The 19,121-nt window shown below is 43.7% G+C and overlaps 1 protein-coding gene across 4 annotated transcripts in view; it reads left to right on the top strand.

Moving 5' to 3' along the window:
• Positions 1–17,941, top strand: part of etv6 (ETS variant transcription factor 6) — a 32,766-nt gene extending 14,825 nt beyond the window's left edge. For all 4 annotated transcript variants that reach the window (XM_085769015.1, XM_085769014.1, XM_085769013.1 and 1 more), the window contains 6 exons: positions 5,706–5,870; positions 10,636–10,770; positions 13,669–14,280; positions 14,540–14,682; positions 17,282–17,382; positions 17,489–17,941. In XM_085769015.1, the coding sequence (XP_085625141.1) occupies positions 5,706–5,870; positions 10,636–10,770; positions 13,669–14,280; positions 14,540–14,682; positions 17,282–17,382; positions 17,489–17,597 (1,265 nt within the window). In that variant the 3' untranslated portion in view covers positions 17,598–17,941. The remainder of the gene's footprint in view (positions 1–5,705; positions 5,871–10,635; positions 10,771–13,668; positions 14,281–14,539; positions 14,683–17,281; positions 17,383–17,488) is intronic.
• Positions 17,942–19,121: the final 1,180 nt, after the last annotated feature.

Below are 19,121 nucleotides of genomic sequence, written 5' to 3'. Positions count from 1 at the left end.
GAAATGAAGGAAGGAAGGGTGAAGGGAAAAAAGGCAGTAAGGGCAAAGGGAAAGAAGAAAGGAAGGAAGGAGGCACGAAGGAAGGAAGGGAAAAGGAAGGACAGAACGGAGGGAGGCAACAAATTGGGCCAATTAGATCAAAAGAAATAGGAAGAAGAAATAAGGACGAAGGGAACAAAGGAAGGAAGGACGGAAGGGAGGGAAAAAGGAAGGAAAGAAAAATGGAGCGAAGGAACAGATTAGATCAAGGAAGGAAGCAGGATGGGTGAAGGGAAAGAAGGAAGGAAGGAAGGAATGGAAAAATGATTGTGGAAAGAAGGAAGGATGGAGGAAGGGAACAGATTGGGTCAATTTGACCCAGAAGGACAACAGGAGGGTTAAAGCAGTTTATGTTGTTCCCGTTTATCCGTGACTGCCAAATATTGTTCTGGTCGTAACCCTGACAACAAAGAGCATCTAATGTTGAGTAATTACTTTTAATCTGAATCACCATCTTTTTCCTGAACCTAACCAAACCGTATCTGTTATCACGGTAACCATGGTGCCCGCTGTCTGTATCTTTTATATTTGTAACCATGACAGCGGAGGTCCAGTGCCCTTCCTATGGGTGGTGTCAGAGGGTTGATGAGAGTTGACTGGTGGTGGATGCAGCTGATGAAATGTAACAATTCTAAGCATCAGGCCTGAGTGGCCACACACACTGAAGTCAGGTGGTGTTAACAGGAAGTTGAGTTGTCGCACAAAACACTCAACAAGTTCCAGCATGACATGACAGTCGTAGTGTGCTAAAGTGCAAAATGAACTAACAGCTTCTAGCAAAGGCAACAGGCTGGGTAACACTTGTAAATCATTATCAGGCTTTGTTGTGGAGGCAGATCGGACCCAGTCAGGGACGTCATCATTGTCTCGTACGTCATCGTCCTCAAAGGTCTCCAGAAACGTCAGAGCAGCGTGGATGAAATTGCGGCCAAGAAGTGCAGAAGAGCAGCGTGGACGCAGCCTGGAGCAGAGTGTGGACAGGACGGAGCTCATCACGAACTCGTCTGGCTGTGAGGGGAAGTTTGGGGCTTCTGTACCGCAACAATGAAACAAGATACCAGTGATCTCATCCTCCCTCTTCCCTTCATTCATCCCAAGCACTTATGAGTTGCCTTGGCAACTTGCGCGCTCTGTGTGTGTATGTGTGTTAATGAGCATGAGCGGGGGCATGAGAAACCACAGAGTGAAAATTATGTGTCATCAGAGAGGATTAGGAGCCCACGGTTTAGTGAAGGGCTCGGGATCCTGCTGCTGTCATGCTCGAGGGTTTTTTTTTTCTTTTTCAGTGTAAACACACATACACACTCTCTGATGAGCGCTGTGAACCTGAGCTGTGTACGACAAAGACCGATGACGGGGGAGACTAGAACTGATTTTTCCTCCTATAACATGCAACATATCTGCAACAGATTCTCTATCAGTGAACATCATCAGTGTGAATGTCTCTTCTCTGTCTCTCCTCTGTTCCTTGTCATCCGTTCTCCTCCTCCTCCTCACGTCTGGACGGAGAGTGTTTGTGGCTGCATCAGGCTCAGCATCATAGACAACTTTAAATAGACAGAGGAGTGAAACAAAGCGCTTTGGGCTGCTGGTTCAGGGTTAACTGTTGTTGGAGGAGCTGCATTAACAGGCATTCTGCTCTTGTACAGCACTGAGGCCAGGACTGTCTCACTCTTTCTTTACTCCTCTGCCTCCTCTCCTCCTCTTCCTCCACTCCTCTTCTGCCTCCTCTCCTCCTCTTCCTCCACTCCTCCTCTGCCTCCACTCTTCCTCTCCTCCTCTCCTCCTCTGCCTCCACTGCTCTTTTCATCTGCCTCCACTCTTTCTCTCCTCCTCTGCCCCCACTCCTCCTCTCCTCCTCTTCCTCCACTCCTACTCTTCTCATCTGCCTCCACTCTTCCTCTCCTTCTCTCCTTATCTGCCTCCTCTTCTCCTCTGCCTCTCCTCTTCCTCCTCTGCCTCCACTCCTCATCTTCTCCTCTGCCTCCACTCCTTCTCTGCCTCCACTCTTCCTCTCCTCCTCTTCTCCACTCCTTCTTTGCCTCCTCTTCTCCTCTGCCTCCACTCCTCCTCTTCCTCCACTCCTCTTCTCATCTGCCTCCACTCTTCCTCTTCTCCCCTGCCTCCACTCCTCCTTTTCTCCTCTGCCGCCACTCCTCCTCTTCTCCTCTGCCTCCACTCCTCCTCTTCCTCCACTCTTCTTCTTCTCCCCTGCCTCCACTCCTCCTTTTCTCCTCTGCCTCCACTCCTCCTCTTCTCCTCTGCCTCCACTCCCCCTCTCCTCCTCTGCCTCCACTCCTCCTCTTCCTCCACTCTTCCTCCTCTCCCCTACTTTCACTCCTCCTCTGCTCTTCTGCCTCCACTCCTCCTCTTATCCCCTGCTTTCACTCCTCCTCTCCTCCTCTCCTCCTCTGCCTCCACTTTTCCTCCTCTCCCCTCTGTCTGTTAATAAACCTTGCAGCGTTGCTCTCTAACCTTACCGTAGGAAGTTTCCTGTGCTGAAACCGTGCCCACGCTGGATTGCTTCCTGCCAAAGTGTGTTCTGGGACACGTTTGTTTGGGCCCCCTTCTTCCTCCTGCTCCTCCTCCCTTCTGCTCCGCTTGTTGCTTCCTCCTCTGGGCTCTGTGCAGATGGCTGAGGCCGGCAGACCGGATCTCGGAGGGGTTTTGGCAGAGCAGCACCTCTCTCTGGCCCTGGAGAGAGCATACCGCAGCCATGACCTCGTGACCCAGCCTGCACTGCTGCCCGCCCCGGCCTCACTGCTCTAGCAAGTCGGCAACGTCCAGCTGCTGCATGCAGTGCAGACGGCAGCTTGATTCCATATTGATAAACAGTCAGTCATGTAGTATAAAGCAGCTTTTCCATTGGTCAAAAAGCCCACATAGACCTGCTGACATCAGACTGTCTATCTGATACACTTCAGCTTGCAGTCCTGTCAGCTTTGGTTACAAAGGGAAGTTATGTACTTCTGTGAGAATATGACCCTACTTCTCATTTGGTTTATTACCTTTCCAAATATTTTCGTCACAACTTTATGGTTTTAATCGCTACTTTAAAGCGTTCCTCAACACAACATGACGTTCATTCTTCAAATTATGGTCCTAAACGATAAAGCAGCCTGGGTTTTAAGGGTGTGACTAGGTCTTGGTTGACACCTTGAGACTTGTCAACTCATCATGGCACTGACCAACGCAACAATGACATTACATAACCGAGAACTTGTTCTTGGTTGTATTGTTTAGTATTGGAGTTGCAGTAGTCATCTTAGAGCTTTTCATAGGCGCTGCAGTTCAACCTTTCACTGTGTGGTCAGTTCAGGGCAGTTAGTTAATTTCAGTTGCCAAAAAAATATGTATTCAGCATTTGGTTTTATAACAAGACACCTACGAGGGGCTGGATGTTCAGTTTCCCCAAGAAGTATATTTTACTTGAGACTGTTTTCATGAGGCAAGTTTCCATTCTAGCACTCAGTTCATTTTAGAGTTGAGATGAATCACAAACGCACCTCGCTAACGAAGTTAACTAGCTGGCGTTAGTTAATCACCAAGAGTTTTCCTTGTTAACTGGACCTGACCTCTCTGTTCCATCCTCTCCTCCAAATATACATGTAGCATATTTTGGTTTCTAAAAAAACAAGATGGCAAAATGACATTTCACAGACCAAGGGGCGACTCGACTCCACACTGGACAAGCAGTCAGTCTGTTTTTCTTAGCGTTCCTTAGTTGGTTTACCTGCATCCTGTTGTCCTCCTGGGTCAAGGAAGGAAGGAAGGAAAGAAAGAAAGATGGAGGAAGGGAACAGATTGGATCAGGGAACGAAGAAGAATGAAGGGAAAGAAGGGAGGAAGGAAGTGAAAAGGATGGTGGGAAGAAGGAAGGGAGAAAGAAAGGAAAGAAGGATGGGCAAAGGGAACAGATTGGGTCAAGGAAGAAGGAAGGATGGAGGGAAGGGAGGGAGGAAAGAAAGAAAGAAAGAAAGGAAGGAAACAGATTGGGTCAAGGAAGGAAGGGAAATGATGGTGGGAAGTAGGGAGAAAGGAGGGCAAGAAGGATGGAGGAAGGGAGGAACAAAGAAAGGAAAGGAGTGGAGAAAGGAGGAAGGCAGAAAGAAGGGAGGAAAGAAGGACCATTCGAAACAGATTGGGTCAGTTTGACCCAGGAGGACAACAGAAGGGTTAAAACAGCTTTTACTAATTTGATCCATATTAAATTCATTAAAGGAGACATATTCTGCCTCTTTTCCACAAATTCAAAAAGTTAAATGTAAAGACATTTGACTCCTCGTCATGGCACCGTTAGTTTCTATAGTGGTAAAAACTCCTGTATTCCGTTCCCCGACACTTTCTGAGGATGTGTGTTGACAGGCTGAAGGTCAGAGCTTGACGGACAGTGAGCTGTGCTCCAGATAACCTCGGCCTCCTCGCACTCGTGCTCCTGTTTGAACATGGAGAAATCCAGGGGAAGGGGAGGAATGGGAAGCTGACAATCTAGACAGGGTTTCATTTTATATTGATTGCTCTCCGTGAAAACTTCCTTTGTTTCATGAGCAGGGGGAGTTGGAGAGGGACTGGGGCTGGAAAGCCAGCAAAAGGCTCCTATTACATATGTGACAGTGACATTGGCGGCCAAAGATAACAGCTGTCTGACTCCCAGAGGAAGTGTTTGAGTCTGAGCGATAAGTGAGATGTTAGAAATGAGTAGCTGTGCTCCGCGTGGGTGTCATGGATGTTGTGATCAGAGCTGTATGCTGCTGAATGTCTGTTTCTCTGCCTTTCTGTATGTGTGTGTGTGTGTGTGTGTGTGTGTGTGTGTGTGTGTGCGCGCGCAAGAAAAAGACAGGGCGAGTTTGAGTCACTGTGAAAATCATTGAGTTCCATAGAGAGTGAGATAATATGAGGTTGTGATATCCGTTCAACCAGGATAAATAAGAGTCAAAGTTGTTTAAAGTTAGAATTATACTTTCTCTTATATCGTATATAGTTTACCAAATAATCCCAGTGAGTGGAATGAAAAGTAAAAGGGTAACACATGTTTGAACAGGGTTATTATAGGGGGGGTTACTCACACTGTATTTGTGTGGAAAATCCAGTTTGAAGTTGAGTGAAGTCTGGTGGGTTGTCAGTATCATCAGCAGTGAACTGACTTGTTCTGTGGATGTCAGAACGTGTTTCTGTTGTGTTCTACTCTGCTGTTCCCATGACGGCACATGTGTCCTCCTTCATTTATACACCCAACTAATAAACTGATGGACCAAGAGCACAGCCCCCCCCCCCCCATGAATCATTCTGTATTCCTCCTATCATCTTCTAATCTTTTATTCTCACCTCCTCTCCCTCTGAATCTGCCTCCTCCTTCATCTTTTTTTCCCTCCCTGCCACTGTTCCTGTAATCACCCCCCTCCTTTTGACTTTTATCTCCACTTCCTCAATATCCTTTTTACTGCCTGTCCTCCTTCCTTCCTGTAACCCCCCTTCTCCTCTCTCTTCCTCCTTTCCCCTTCATCTCCTTCGCCCCCCTCCCCCTTCCTGCCTTTCCATCTTTATTCCTTCCTCGCCCCCAACCACCCTGCCCTCTTTTTTTTCTCTCTCTCTTCCACCTCCGTTTTGCTTCCTCATTAAAACCCTCCATGGTCTTAACTCCTCTCCTTCTCTGTGCCCCTCTCCAGGTTTGCAGCCGGTGTTTTGGAGCAGGGAGGACGTGGCCCAGTGGCTGCGATGGGCTGAGAAGGAGTTTGCCCTGCGGCCCATCACAAGTGCATCTTTCCAGATGAACGGCAAAGCCCTGCTGCTGCTCACCAAGGAGGACTTCCGCTACAGATCCCCCCACTCTGGTACGCCTCGTCTTCCTGCTCACCTGTTTGTGAATCTCTGAAGGCGAGACACAACACTGTTTTTTCACACATCAATCAATTTTGAGATTTTAGGCCATTTTGCTCCCTTATTGTGTCTTCTTTCAAAATAGTGGAAAGAAATGGTAGAAAATCCACATTAAGGTGCTTATTTGACTTTTGTCTTCTAGCGTTGGTAGATTTCTCCTAAATTCACCAAAAGTTAACATGCTGTCTGACCCATGTCATGTCAGGTGTCATTGTAAAGCCCTGTCTCTCCTTAACAATGATACAGGCTCCAAAAAATGTAATTTCCTTTGTATCAGCAACAATCATAAAAGTATGATTGACAATAACAATCTAGAATAGAATTTTACAGTACAAGTCTTTAACGGCCGTTTTCTCAAATAGAGTTTTTCCTCTTGTTGAGATTGTTGATATATCATTCACAGCCTGATTTATACAACATTTAGTAAAAACATGGCGAAATTTGATTTTTTTTCTTGTGATAAAAAGAGATATCCAAAATCCCCGCTGTAAAAACTTCTGACTGACAAAATAAAATTTTGAAAGTAGCTTTATCCATTGTTCAGATTCCTGTTCTGGAAATGTATGCAGATTAGCATATATTTCATCAAATATTGCCTCATTTACACATTTAAGCAAATAAAATTTGACAAGATTTGTAATACAAAAATATTAGTCTCAATGTAAGTGATAAACTTGGAAAGTTTCATGGTGTTATCTGTACCCTATATTCACCTGTAGTGTCTCACCTTAATGGCGTTCAACATGTCGCTGGGGTCTGGAAAACTGGAGGCCTCAGTGAAATGAGTCACTTTTATTGATCGCATTAGATTATTATTTTTTACTAAGTCCATCTGGAGCAGACTGGAAAACCAGTGGGGAAGGAAGAGCAGTTTTAGATCATGGGAACTCTCTGACTAGGTCAAATCAAATCATGGAAAAAGTGGATATTCATAGAAGTTCCTTTTTCTTCGGGAGAAAAGTGACACCTGCTGTCACAGACACGCCGATCAGGACTGGAAATGAAGCCTGGTTCCTTCTTAGATCATTAATCATGAGTAAAAAAAAAAGCAAACTGTCATTATGAGCCTCAAATAGCTGTAGCCCCACCCAGTGATCAAGTGCAACATCATTGTTGGTGTGTGTTTTTTGTGTTTACAACAAAACTGTGCCCTTTACAAGTCAATAGGCAGCTGGAGCTGAGGAGGGAGGGAGACGGGGTGAGGCGGCAGTGGAGGAAGGGGGGTGGGCAGCTGTTACAGTGTGGCTGCCGGGGGAAGGAAGTTAGAAGATCGTTGATCAGGAAGTAGAAAACCAACCTCAACCGTTGTCCTGGCAACACCGGCGGCCCTCTAGAAAATAAAAGCACAGCGAGCCAACAGGTTCTCGGGGGTTTCAGGCGATTTCTGGTCAGGCTGGATGACTGTTTGTGTCTTTGGAACCTTTACACAATACAGGGATGAAATTAGCCTGTGTGGTTCAGGGCGGACGTCATGAGATGAGTGGGAGGTGTGAGGTCAGAATTGTGAAATATCCTACTGTTTAGGTGCAGGAGATGTAGGCTACAGGGAATTAAAAATGATTTAAAGTGAACAAATGATCAAAAGGCTGAGAGAAATTAATAATTAAGTTTAATCCATGAATAAGTAAATGGAAGCTGATATTGATGCAATAATAAACAATCTAATGAATAAGTTACAAAGTTGGGGTACCACTTCACAATAAAGGATTTTTAAGTGGTTCATAACAAGTTTACTTATTAGCTTGTTAACACTTTATTAATCATTAATAAGATTCTTTCTTTATTGTTACGTCTCACATTTCATTAGTTTTTTCGGTAACACTTTAGATTAGGGAACACACATTCACCATTAACTAGGTGCTTATTAATATGCATATAAGTAGCTTACTAGCTTCTTATTAGTATTAAGCACGTATTAACACCTTATTCTACATAGCCTTATTCTACCTCTATTACACCATAAATTAGTTTTTCCTGATATTAACTCCTAATTATCGCTTATTCATTGTAAATTAATGCATTAATGCTATACTAATTCAGAGTGATACAGGAAGAATTACTGTTCCTGTGCTAGTACTGCCCCTGTACAAGGCCCCAATAACCCACTGGTTATTCACATCATTATTCAGAAACAACAATGCATTAATTTACAATGAATAAGCGATAATTAGGAGTTAATATCAGGAAAAATCTTAATTCATGGTGTAATAAAGGTAGAATAAGGCTATGTAGAATAAGGTGTACGTGCTTAATAATTACTAATAAGGAGCTGGTAAGCTACTTATATGCATATTAATAAGCACCTAGTTAATGGTGAATATGTGTTCCCTAATCTAAAGTGTTACCGTTTTTTCCGTCATCCAGCATTTGTAGCTGCTCCTTATTTACTCACAGCTGTTGATCAGATTGCTGTGTACAGTGTCGTCTCATCTTAAGGAATTTAAGTTTATAGTTGCTTATTTATGATTTGCATTGTTCACAATAGAATTACTAACTTCATTATAAACATTTAAAAAGCTGATTGAGCTGATAAAAACGATTTTAATTCTGTCCTTATATTCTTTTATCCAAACATGCCACTGATGTGTGTGCATTCTTTATAGTGAGGTTAGAATAATCTAACTCAACTCACTGACAGTGATCCACAGAAGTTCACAGATACACTCCATGGTTTCATGTGATAAATACATGCATCTACAGTATGTATACATTCATTTAATAATGATTTTCTTTCTTGTAGTTTAGCAGTCAGAGTGAGGTGCTCCCAGCCTGCTCCCCCACTACATCCCATGTTCTGACAGATTCATCTGTACTGTAGTTAGACAGAGACGTGGTCCAGCTGACAGCTGTTGTCAGCCTCCTCTCAGGATATTTCCATTTCACATCGATGTAAAATATTCATATCCTGTAAAGAAACGGGAGTCTGGAGGAAAGTGTGACTCACCACAGACTTTATTAGTCATTGTTTCATGTATCTCTTCAGATTTTGAGGAGGTTTTTTTTCCCCTCTCTCTCTCTTTCTAATTCCTGAGACGTCATGAGGTGTAAGGAGCCAAAGTGTTCATGGTGGCTGATCACATTTCAGTATTAGCAGTGTGTTGTCGGGACCGTCGGTGAAACATGGGTTTGAGGAACAGAGCAGATTCTCTGGCCTGTGATGTGACTGTTTCCTCCTTTGGGTGATTATAAGACAGCAGTTCCCATCAGTCAGTGCTGTTGGCTGGCTTCTTTCTAACAACAGACTGATGCTTTGTTCCTGGATTATATCAGCACCTATCTCTAAACCTGCAATTATTTATAGGGAAATAAAAAAGGTGTTATAAGAAAGCTAACTTAAGGGTTGTTTTTACCTGTAAGATTTCCTTGTACGAATAATGCAAACACAATTATAAAGGAAAAATCAGAAATGCAAATCAGCAACAAAACAAAACAAAACAAAACAAAACATGTTTCCTGGTAATCCTAACTCATGAAGAAGATTGCCTTTTAGATGGCTGATAAAACATGAAGCTTGAAGTTTAAACAGATGTATGAAATTGAAAATCAAAACAACCCCTCATGAACCAGGAAGCAGGAATTTTCCCCACACTGCAGCTGAATGCCACAGGACCAGAAAGTGAGAACTGAGAGGGGTGTATCTGTATCTGTGTGTGTGTGCGCCATCACTTCCTTCTTGAGAATCATTTCCTTGTTATGGGAAGGCTTTAAGAAAGGACAGGATGAATGTGTGTTGGATCGGAGCCGTCAGTGGTGAGGCCAAACAAACAGCTGTTAAACATTCGTGGAACTTCCTGCTCAGGTCTGAGTCTGGTGTCTCCACACAGACTTTCACTGCTTCACATTTTGTCCCCAGATATGTGGACTGTGAACGGGAACATGCATGATTTTATTCATTATTATAAAACGGAAAGGTGAAATCCGGCGATCTGATTGGTTGTTAACCGTGGTATATTGAGCATATACCACGGCTACTATTCTAAAGCCTTATCACAGCGTAAGCTATCACTCCGCGTCAGGCACGTATGACTGGTCTGAATGGAAGTTGTTGTCATGTATCCATGACAACGGACTGTTGCAGTCCGTAGCTCAAGACAGCTGATGTTTTTACGATGTTAAAAAACGGACTAAAGTAGTTGAATCCACATGTTTAAGGTGAACTTTCACCTCCGGAGAGGGTTAACAACGGTAGAGGGGACTGAGCAGTGACTTTCATCTGAAAAAAAGCGGAGGAAAAGACGAGATGCAGAGCTAACTAGGAGCTAACGTCTGGAGAGGTGGGACTATTTTTTTCACAGTGAGGCTATTTTATTGGATAATATGTATTTCTGGTTGAATAAAACTACATGAAATTGATTGCGTATCCCTCTTTCATATTGCCTTTATTGGTAACCGTTTTATAAAAGCAATATATCACTCCAGTCCGTGGTATATGCTCATTATACCACTCTAAGGGGGTTGTCGTCCCTCCGCTTCGCGTCGGGCCGAACAACGCCCCTTAGCCGTGGATATATGAGCAAATACCACGGCCTGTCGTGATATATTGCTTAATTATAAAACTAAAGCCATAGAATGTATTTTGTTTTAACCCATAACTCTGAATGTGACGTGTTTATAATCGGTCAGAGCCGATCCTGTCCTGAAACCTATGATACCCCATCTCATTCCAACTTGAAATGCTACTGGGAGATGTATAGTGACCTCTGACCTTTGTATCTGCAGGAGATGTCCTCTATGAGCTGCTTCAGCACATCCTAAAGCAGAGGAAGCCCCATGTGTTTTACCCGTCAGCGTACTTCCCCGGGAACCCATTCCACTCTTTGCCTGAGAGCGCCGCGCAGCACCTGAAGCTCGAAGGTTAGTCCGCTCAACGTCTGACTGTCTTCTCTCCTTCATCACATTGTACTGTAGGCTCCGCTGAAGGCTTCAGAGGGCTTTGAACCAACTGCCCCTTGGGGAGCGGGAACTTTATAGCTCCATGGTGGTGCCACAGAAATGCACTCTCAGGAGGTTCACTGGCGGCTATAATGCTGCATGAGCACGAGTTTGGTTCACTGCTTGTGGACCTGCTCTGCTTGTAATAATAATAATAATGCATTTTATTTATAGGTGCCTTCTCGGAGTTACAGGGGGGCTCGGCGCAGCACTGCATTGTCATATGACGGTAGCGAACAGGGCTCACTTTACTTCGTCCAAAAAGTCACACCAAAAAACATCAAAATACCTCCATAATGCTCGTCTGTAATGCCCCTCTTGTATTGAAGCCCCAACATGAGAAATTGTTCCCAAAAAAATTAAATAAGGCTATATTTTAAGCTTGTTTGTAGCGGAAGCTCCCTGACACCCTGCCTGTGTCAGTGCAAATCGCACGATATTTGAGACTGAGACACTAGGTGAACTATCACTTAAGTGATTGATTTTACATAGTTTTTTTAAAGTATATTTTTTGGGGCTTTTTGCGGTTTAATGGACAGGACAGTTGAGAGAGAGAGACAGGAAATGGGAGGCAGAGAGGGGGGGTGACACGCAGGATAGGGCCGCACGGCGCGGGATTCGAACCAGGGCCGCCTGCAGTGAGGACTATTTAGCCTCAACACATGGGGCAGGTGCTCTACCAACTGAGCTAAACACTGCCCCACAGTTTAAAAAAAAATCCCTCTGAAGAATGAATCCAGATGATTAACTCTGTGACTCGAGACTGTTTTAGCTTAGCTGTTTTTCTGCTAGAAGAAGAATTTGCTGATGAAATGTATTTACAGTACTGTAGTAGTAATATTGAACCAGTAAGGTCATATTACACCCAGGTGTGAAGGAGGTAAATTGTGTGTGTTGTCTCTTCCCTCATAAACACAGAGCGTGTCACTTTGTTGTGTTCAAGTACTGTAACACCGTCAGACTGGTTTCTGATCTGATCCGAGAAAATGTGGCAGCAGCTGTCCTGTATGTTGACAATAAAACCTGTTGAACAGGGAAACAATGCGCAAGCTGCGCTTACACACACACACACGCACACACACTGACCGAGGCCAGTCCTCTGGTATTTATTACCTCTGTCTTCCTTGTTTTCACACCTCTCGCCTGTGTTATTTTCAAACTACTGGATCCAGCTTGAGCTCAGAGCAGAGAATGATTTTAGCTGTAGGAGATTACTGACACCCAGTGGTCATCTCTGTCAGGTCAGAGCCGGTCTCCACAACAATGTTCTATTTTAACCCAAACCAGTGCAACAACATTAGATGTGTGCTGCCTGTTCACAGCGACAACACACGTGTGTATCCAGGTGTTCAGTTTATCAACGTTGTGTTTCCTTGTCTGTTTTTATTGCAACTCCCTGCTCAGTCTCACCCTGATAACCTGGATCTGTTTACTATCGACACACCTGTATGTTAAACACTCAAAGTGGTTTCTGTCTATCTGTACAGCTTAACTGGAATCAGCAGAAACCTGTTTTGTAGAAGTCCTGAGAGTTTTGTGTAGAATCCACACACACACACTGATGACTTAGTCAAATTAATGATTTTATGTTCACCTATTAGTAAACTAAGCAATCAAGTTCACCTGTCTGTGACCCAGTAGAGTCCACTGATAAGACCAAATGTCAAATAATAGAATATCAATAAAGATGAACAGAGCCTTCTTGTACCTGACTTCACTTGCAGCTTATAAGATCAAAGAGGTGGAGTGTGTGGTGCCAAAAACATCTGCCCTCTGGCAGGCACATGCTCACTACACCCTCAATTATACATAACTGAAGCCTCAGAAAACTAGTAGCAGGTGAGCTACATAACGTTTACATGAATGAGGAAATGACTTATAATAAAGAGCTTTTTGTACCAGGCTGTGTGTATGTTCATATCTGCTGTCAGGTTGGACATTTTAACATGGGAGTCTATGGAGACTCACTCCCTCTAGTGGTCATTAGAGGAACTGCAGTTTCTGTTGGTGTCTGCTTCATTGTTCGGCCTCAGAGGTTGATGCTCTGAAAAAACAATGTTTGAGAACTTTGTCATCTGTATTTTTTTTATTGACTCTAGGACCTCAGACATTAAGATAAAGTAAAATATTCCTTTATTTGTCCCAAGATGTGTACAGTGTTGCAGTAGTAGAGAACAGCAGTGATGGGAATAACGGCCTTATAAAATACAATATTAACTTTTTTTCAGTAACGAGTAGTCAAAAAAGTTACTGTTTCCCTCGTTATAACGCTGTTAGTGACTGTCAATAAAATGCACCGTTGACTCAAGAAGTCCTGGCACGAAATAATACACCTGTTAAAGGTGTACGTTATATAGCCTACTCTACACTTTTTTTCAGTCCATCAACTAGTCAGAAAAAAGCCATTTATCTGGAACTAACCAACAAGTCGCGGAGCCTGCCTGTGTGGAGGAATACTGAGTGAGTTGGTTAGTTCCAGATAAACGGGAGGTTAGGGTTATGGCATTTTATAAAAAAGTAATGCAATAGTTCCTTTTCCTGGCAGTTAGTTACTTTTATAATTCAGTTACTAACTTAGTTACTTTTTTGGGAAAGTGACTAGTAACTATAACCAATTACTTTTTAAAAGTAACTTGCCATACACTGGAGAACAGTGAAAGGAATATAGGGCACAGATAAAAGAAGAGAAACATTTCATCAGTGCGTATGACAAAACATTATTATCATTCATAATTACTCGTCCTGTACAGAAATAGAATATCCGTGTTGTATGTGCGGTTGTTGAAGATTCACGGTACATTGTTTGGTGTGTGTCCTCAGAAACGGTACGACGGGGGCCACGTGGTACGGAGCCGGTCGCCCAGCACCCACCAACCATCGAGCTGCGACACCGCTCCCGCTCCCCCCACCATCAGAACTCGGGACGATCCCCTCTGCAGCAGGGCCACCCTCGTCCAGCCGGCGAGGACTGCCTCCAGGCCTTCTCCCAGCTGCCCGACAGCAACCACCACCTGCCCGAGGAAATGTACCCCTTGTCCGTGTCCCCGGCCGCGCCCAACGGCCGCTGCAGCACGCCCAGAGAGCCCGCCTGCCCGGGCAGCCCTGGGGGCCAGGAGGCGGGCCCTCCTCGCGTCATCCAGCTCATGCCCAGCACCATCATGAACCCCCTGCTCCTCAGCCCCAGCAGGAGCGGCGGCGGGGGCGCCGGCATGGACTTCAGGCACAGCCGCGGTGGACCCCTGCCTCAGGGAATGCTGGAGAATGGCCGTGAAAGTAAAGTCCATGTCCACCACCACCCGATGCCTCTGGCTCAGCAGCAGCAGCAGCAGCAGCAGCACCTGCTGCAGCAGGAGGAGGCGCTCTACAGGAACCACGTCATCATGCCGGTGTCGCCTCCTGAGGAGCAGCAGATGCCCATTGGACGGATAGCAGGTACGACTCAGTCCTGATGTGGCTGAAGCTGCAGCAGCTAATGTCTTCATTTAAAGGTCCAGTGTGTAATAATTAGCAGAGTGTATTGACAAAATCTGAATATACTACTCATGAATATATTTGTATGATATAGTGAATCAGCGCTGCAATCTAGAATCTGAAGGCTGGATGTCACGGTTTTCCCCCCATTTTGCACACTGGACCTTTAAAACCAGATGAACCACCAACACAAACAAACTGTGTTGCTGTGTCTCCACAGACTGCAGGTTGCTGTGGGACTACGTCTACCAGCTCCTGTCTGACAGCAGGTACGAGAACTACATCCGCTGGGAGGATCCAGAAAACAAAGTCTTCCGCATCATGGACCCCAATGGCCTGGCCAGGCTCTGGGGCAACCACAAGGTAAACACACACTCACTTGTGTGCAGGTGTTTGGTGAGCAGAGAAAGAAGAGGAAGTACTGATTTCTGCATTTCTACAACAATTTAAAGCTGCACTAATGAGCATTTTCATGGTCAGTAATTGTCTCGTTAACATGCATCTATGCAGATGATTTGGTGATGTACTGTCAGTATAGTATTGGTCAGTTAATTAGGCTCTGCTGGCAGTGTGGTATAGAGGTTAACATCAGATGTAATGCGATCAAGAGTAATAGTACGACTGTTAGCAGTTGGTAAGACAGAGAACTGGTATTCCCTGACTTCCTCCTGTGTTCCCCTTAAGGAGCGTAATGAGATGAAATATTTAGGGCGTTACATAACCAACAGTGTTGACAGCTGTACACACAAGCAAATATGTTGGCTTGTAAATTCAGCATGTATTGAGCAACTGTTAGGATCCTTCTAAAGCTGTTTGTGACCCACTATATACTGTACTGTACTCCTACAGAGACGTTAATGTGTAGAGTTAATGTGAAGGGAGTGATGAAGTGAAGCCAATGCATTGGGGTTGGAAATGGAAAAATGAAAATCAAAGATGATTAAAGGGATATTCGGCGTACGTTTAACCCATGGTCTAACACACTGTGACACAGAGTAAGGCGCCCCCTCGAGAGATCAAGTTTCGCTAGCTTCTCTAGTTGTAGCAACTTCAGCAAAGACCGCATGATAACAATACACTGCCGTCTATTCCTCCACCAGCAAACCGCCGTCAAAAAAGCCACTCATAGCCACAAATAACGCTCAGAACAGCACCAAACTTAGTACAAATAGTGTCCCAGCCCATAATACGAGGCATCAAACACCTGCTGGCTTTGCCTGAAAAGAGACGAAAACAGAACTCACCCACTCTCCTCCAGCCACTTGCTAGTTGTGGGGAAGCCCTGACGAGTCGATAACCGAATGCATCATTGTTCCTATGACAGAGAAATTAAATGAGTTTTTTTTGGAACTAAACATCACTGGACTCCTGACTTTTCTACTGCACTCAGTTATCGACTCGTCAGGGCTTCCCCACAACTAGCAAGCGGCTGGAGGAGAGTGGGTGAGTTTTGTTTTTGTCTCTTTTCAGGCAAAGCCAGCAGGTGTTTGATGCCTCGTATTACAGTATGTGGTGGGACCCTGTTTGTACTGTTGATGAAGTTCGGTGCTGTTATGAGCGTTATTTGTGGCTATGAGTGGCTTTTTTGATGGCGGTTTGCCATTGTGGAGGAATAGGCAGCAGTGTATTGTTATTGTGCGGTCTTTACTGATGTTGCTACAACTAGAGAAGCTAGTGGTCGGCAAAGTTGATCTCTCGAGGGGAAGGGGGGGGGGGGTCTTACTCGGTGTCACGGTGTGTTAGACACGCTGGAATATCCCTTTAAGCGACATCTATCTCTAATACTCAACATTGACTTTAGAGAGAGTTCAATAATCAGATAAGGAGTTTGAATAAATCTGTCTGTTACTTTAGCACTACAGAGTACAGACAGTGTAATGCCTTGATTAATACACAGCACAGCTATAGGTTGTGTACTGGAGGTTAACAACAGTTTGTGCTATGAAAACAGTCACTGTGAGACCAGACACAGATTGATCTATTTTAACCCTCCTGCTGTCATTCTGGGTCAAATTGACCCAATCTGTTCCTTTCCTCCATTCTTCCTTCTTTCCTTCCTTTCTCCCTTCATTCCACAATCCTTTTTCCTTTCCTTCATTTGTTCATTCTTTCCCTTTGTCCTTACTTCTTCTTCCTTTCTCTTTTGATCCAATTGACCTGATCTTTTCCCTCCCTCCATCTTTCTTTCCATCCTTTTCCCCTTCCTTCTTTCCTCCCTTCTTCCTTCCTTCTTCTTCCTCCCTTGAACGAATCTATTCCCTCCCTCCATCTTTCTTTCCATAATTTTCCCCTTCCTTCTTTCCTCCCTTCTTTCCCCCTTCTTCCTTCCTTCTTCTTCGTTCCTTGAACAAATATGTTCCCTCCCTCCATCTTTCTTTCCTTCCTTTTTCCCTTCCTTCTTTCCACAATCCGTTTTCCCTCCCTCTCTCCCTCCCTCCCTTCCTTCCTTCCTTTTTGACCCAGTCTGTTCCCTCCCTCCTTCTATCTTTCCTTCCTTTTTCACTTTGTCCTTCCTTCCTTTCGTCCTTCCTTGACCCAGGAGGACAACAGGAGGGTTAAATATCTTATTTTGCTAGTCGCTGTCATTTCTAACAGTCAAACTCAGTTCAGCTTCAGCTCAGGCAGAGGCAGCAATTCCACTCCAACATAATATGACATGAGATATCATATCATATCACAAGTTTCCAAAATAATAATATTCCATATTTGGACAATATTATAAAGTACAGTACTGAGGTAAATGTCACAGTCCACACCTGAATATAAATAACATGGAGGATGTTGTGGACTTCAACCAACCACATGACCAAACATTCATTAGTGCAGCTTTAAATGGGAACAATAATCTCCTCATGTAGATACATGTTTGTAGATAAGCACCTCTTGTGTTCACCATATTTATTATTTTAGTTTTTTGTTAATAATATTGTAATTGACACTGTTGCTCTTCAACCTCTAACAGAACAGGACAAATATGACATATGAGAAGATGTCGCGAGCACTGAGACACTACTACAAACTGAACATCATCAGGAAGGAGCCGGGCCAAAGACTTCTGTTCAGGTACAACACACCTGCCTCAACACAACACCTGACAATCATTACTTTTGCTTTAATAGCTGGATTTAACATCATTTAACCGACTCCTCGTGCGTGCCTCGTTCTCCAGGTTCATGAAAACCCCCGACGAGATCATGAACGGACAGACGGACCGGCTGGAGCACCTGGAGTCTGACATAAGCCTAGATGAACAAATCTACATCAAAGAAGAGTGCTAAGGAACCGTGGAGAAAAAAGGTCCATGAACTTGTTACTACTACTACAACAGCTGATGCCTTTGGGACACAGTCTGAACAATCCATGTAGACTCTGCAGCAGGACATGAGCTCCGGTCAGTCCTCCGTGGACACCTGGACCTCTCCTCTGTGGCCTTAAAAACAAACAGCATCAGTTGTGTTGATTTCCCGATGGACAGAATTAAAGGAGGAGTTCCCTGTTATTTCTTAATGAACTGAAAAAGCCAATCACGTTGTGCTTATGTCACTTTTATGATTCTTGTCTCTCACATGCATTATACTAAGAATTTTGTAAAAAAAAAAAAAAAAAAAGAAGAAGAAGAAAAGTGTGTGTGCGTGTGTATGTGTGTGTGTGTGTGTGTGTGTGTGTGTGTGTGAGTGAGTGAGTGACTGGACTGTTTACACCATGGAATAAACATTTTTGATCAAACTAATCCTCAGTGTGGACACACTCTCGGGTCACACATACATCACCGGTGTGTGGGGATGGGTATCATATTAATGATTCTGCTTATTGATCCAGTACTTTAACTGTACTCTCATCAATCAGGTACTTTTTGTTCTGTTTTGTAAGAGAAAAACAATAAATTAAGAACAGAATTAACATTGCTTTAATTTTTCATAATTAACCCATTTAACGTTGTTGAGCAACAGCATTGTTGACTTTTGCAGACTTGTTATGTTTTGACAGAAATGTGAAACAAATGTAATACATACTTTACTGCTGGAGAGTGTTTTTACTGTGTGAAAGTTGTACAACTAGCCATCAGGATACTAAACCCAGAGTGACTGCAACTACACTCTACACTTCAGATGATGCACTGTTGGGGAAGAACACACCCAGGACACTCCACATTAATCCATGTTGGTATAATATAGCTCCAGGCTGCAGCACACAATACACATCTGAACCATAATATTATAGCCTATCACAATTTATGATTATTATTATTAATAAGAAGAAGAAGAATCGTCATCATCATAGCTCCAGAGCCTGTGTATAGTTTTTCTCAATTACAAAGACACATTTCTTGAAAACTTCCATCCTTTTCTCTAAACTGTAAATACAAAAAACAATTTTCAAACTACATTCACAAAACCTCTGACTCTGCAAAACCAAACTATTGCCTCAAAACAGATCAAACAGCTCAAAACCAAACATTGTTGTCAGATCAGACCCTGAGTCAATCAAAATGAAAAACACCACTGAACAGTCATCACACAAGATAGAAAAAAGGAAAACACAATGATCAGATCATAAAGCTATAGAAATAATCTTTACATTCACAATAGGAAAATGCTTTTTGAAAAACAAAACAAAAATCCTGTTCAGCACCTGTAGTAAAAAACAATAAATATAAACAAGAATCACATTACAACTACAAAAGTGCATACAGTACCTATTTTACAATTATTCATCTACAGCATCATGTGGACGTGCTGGGTCAGGACATAGGACTGACCTCTCTGATTGTTTCTATCCATAATGAAACTTCAGCAACAAGG

The sequence above is a fragment of the Trachurus japonicus genome, chromosome 23 (genome assembly GCF_045865225.1).
Source record: "Trachurus japonicus isolate A0001 chromosome 23, Traja_1.0".
In the NCBI taxonomy this organism is placed as follows: domain Eukaryota; kingdom Metazoa; phylum Chordata; class Actinopteri; order Carangiformes; family Carangidae; genus Trachurus; species Trachurus japonicus.
Note: the sequence above shows the minus strand (reverse complement) of the source record. Positions and strands in the feature narration are given on the sequence as shown.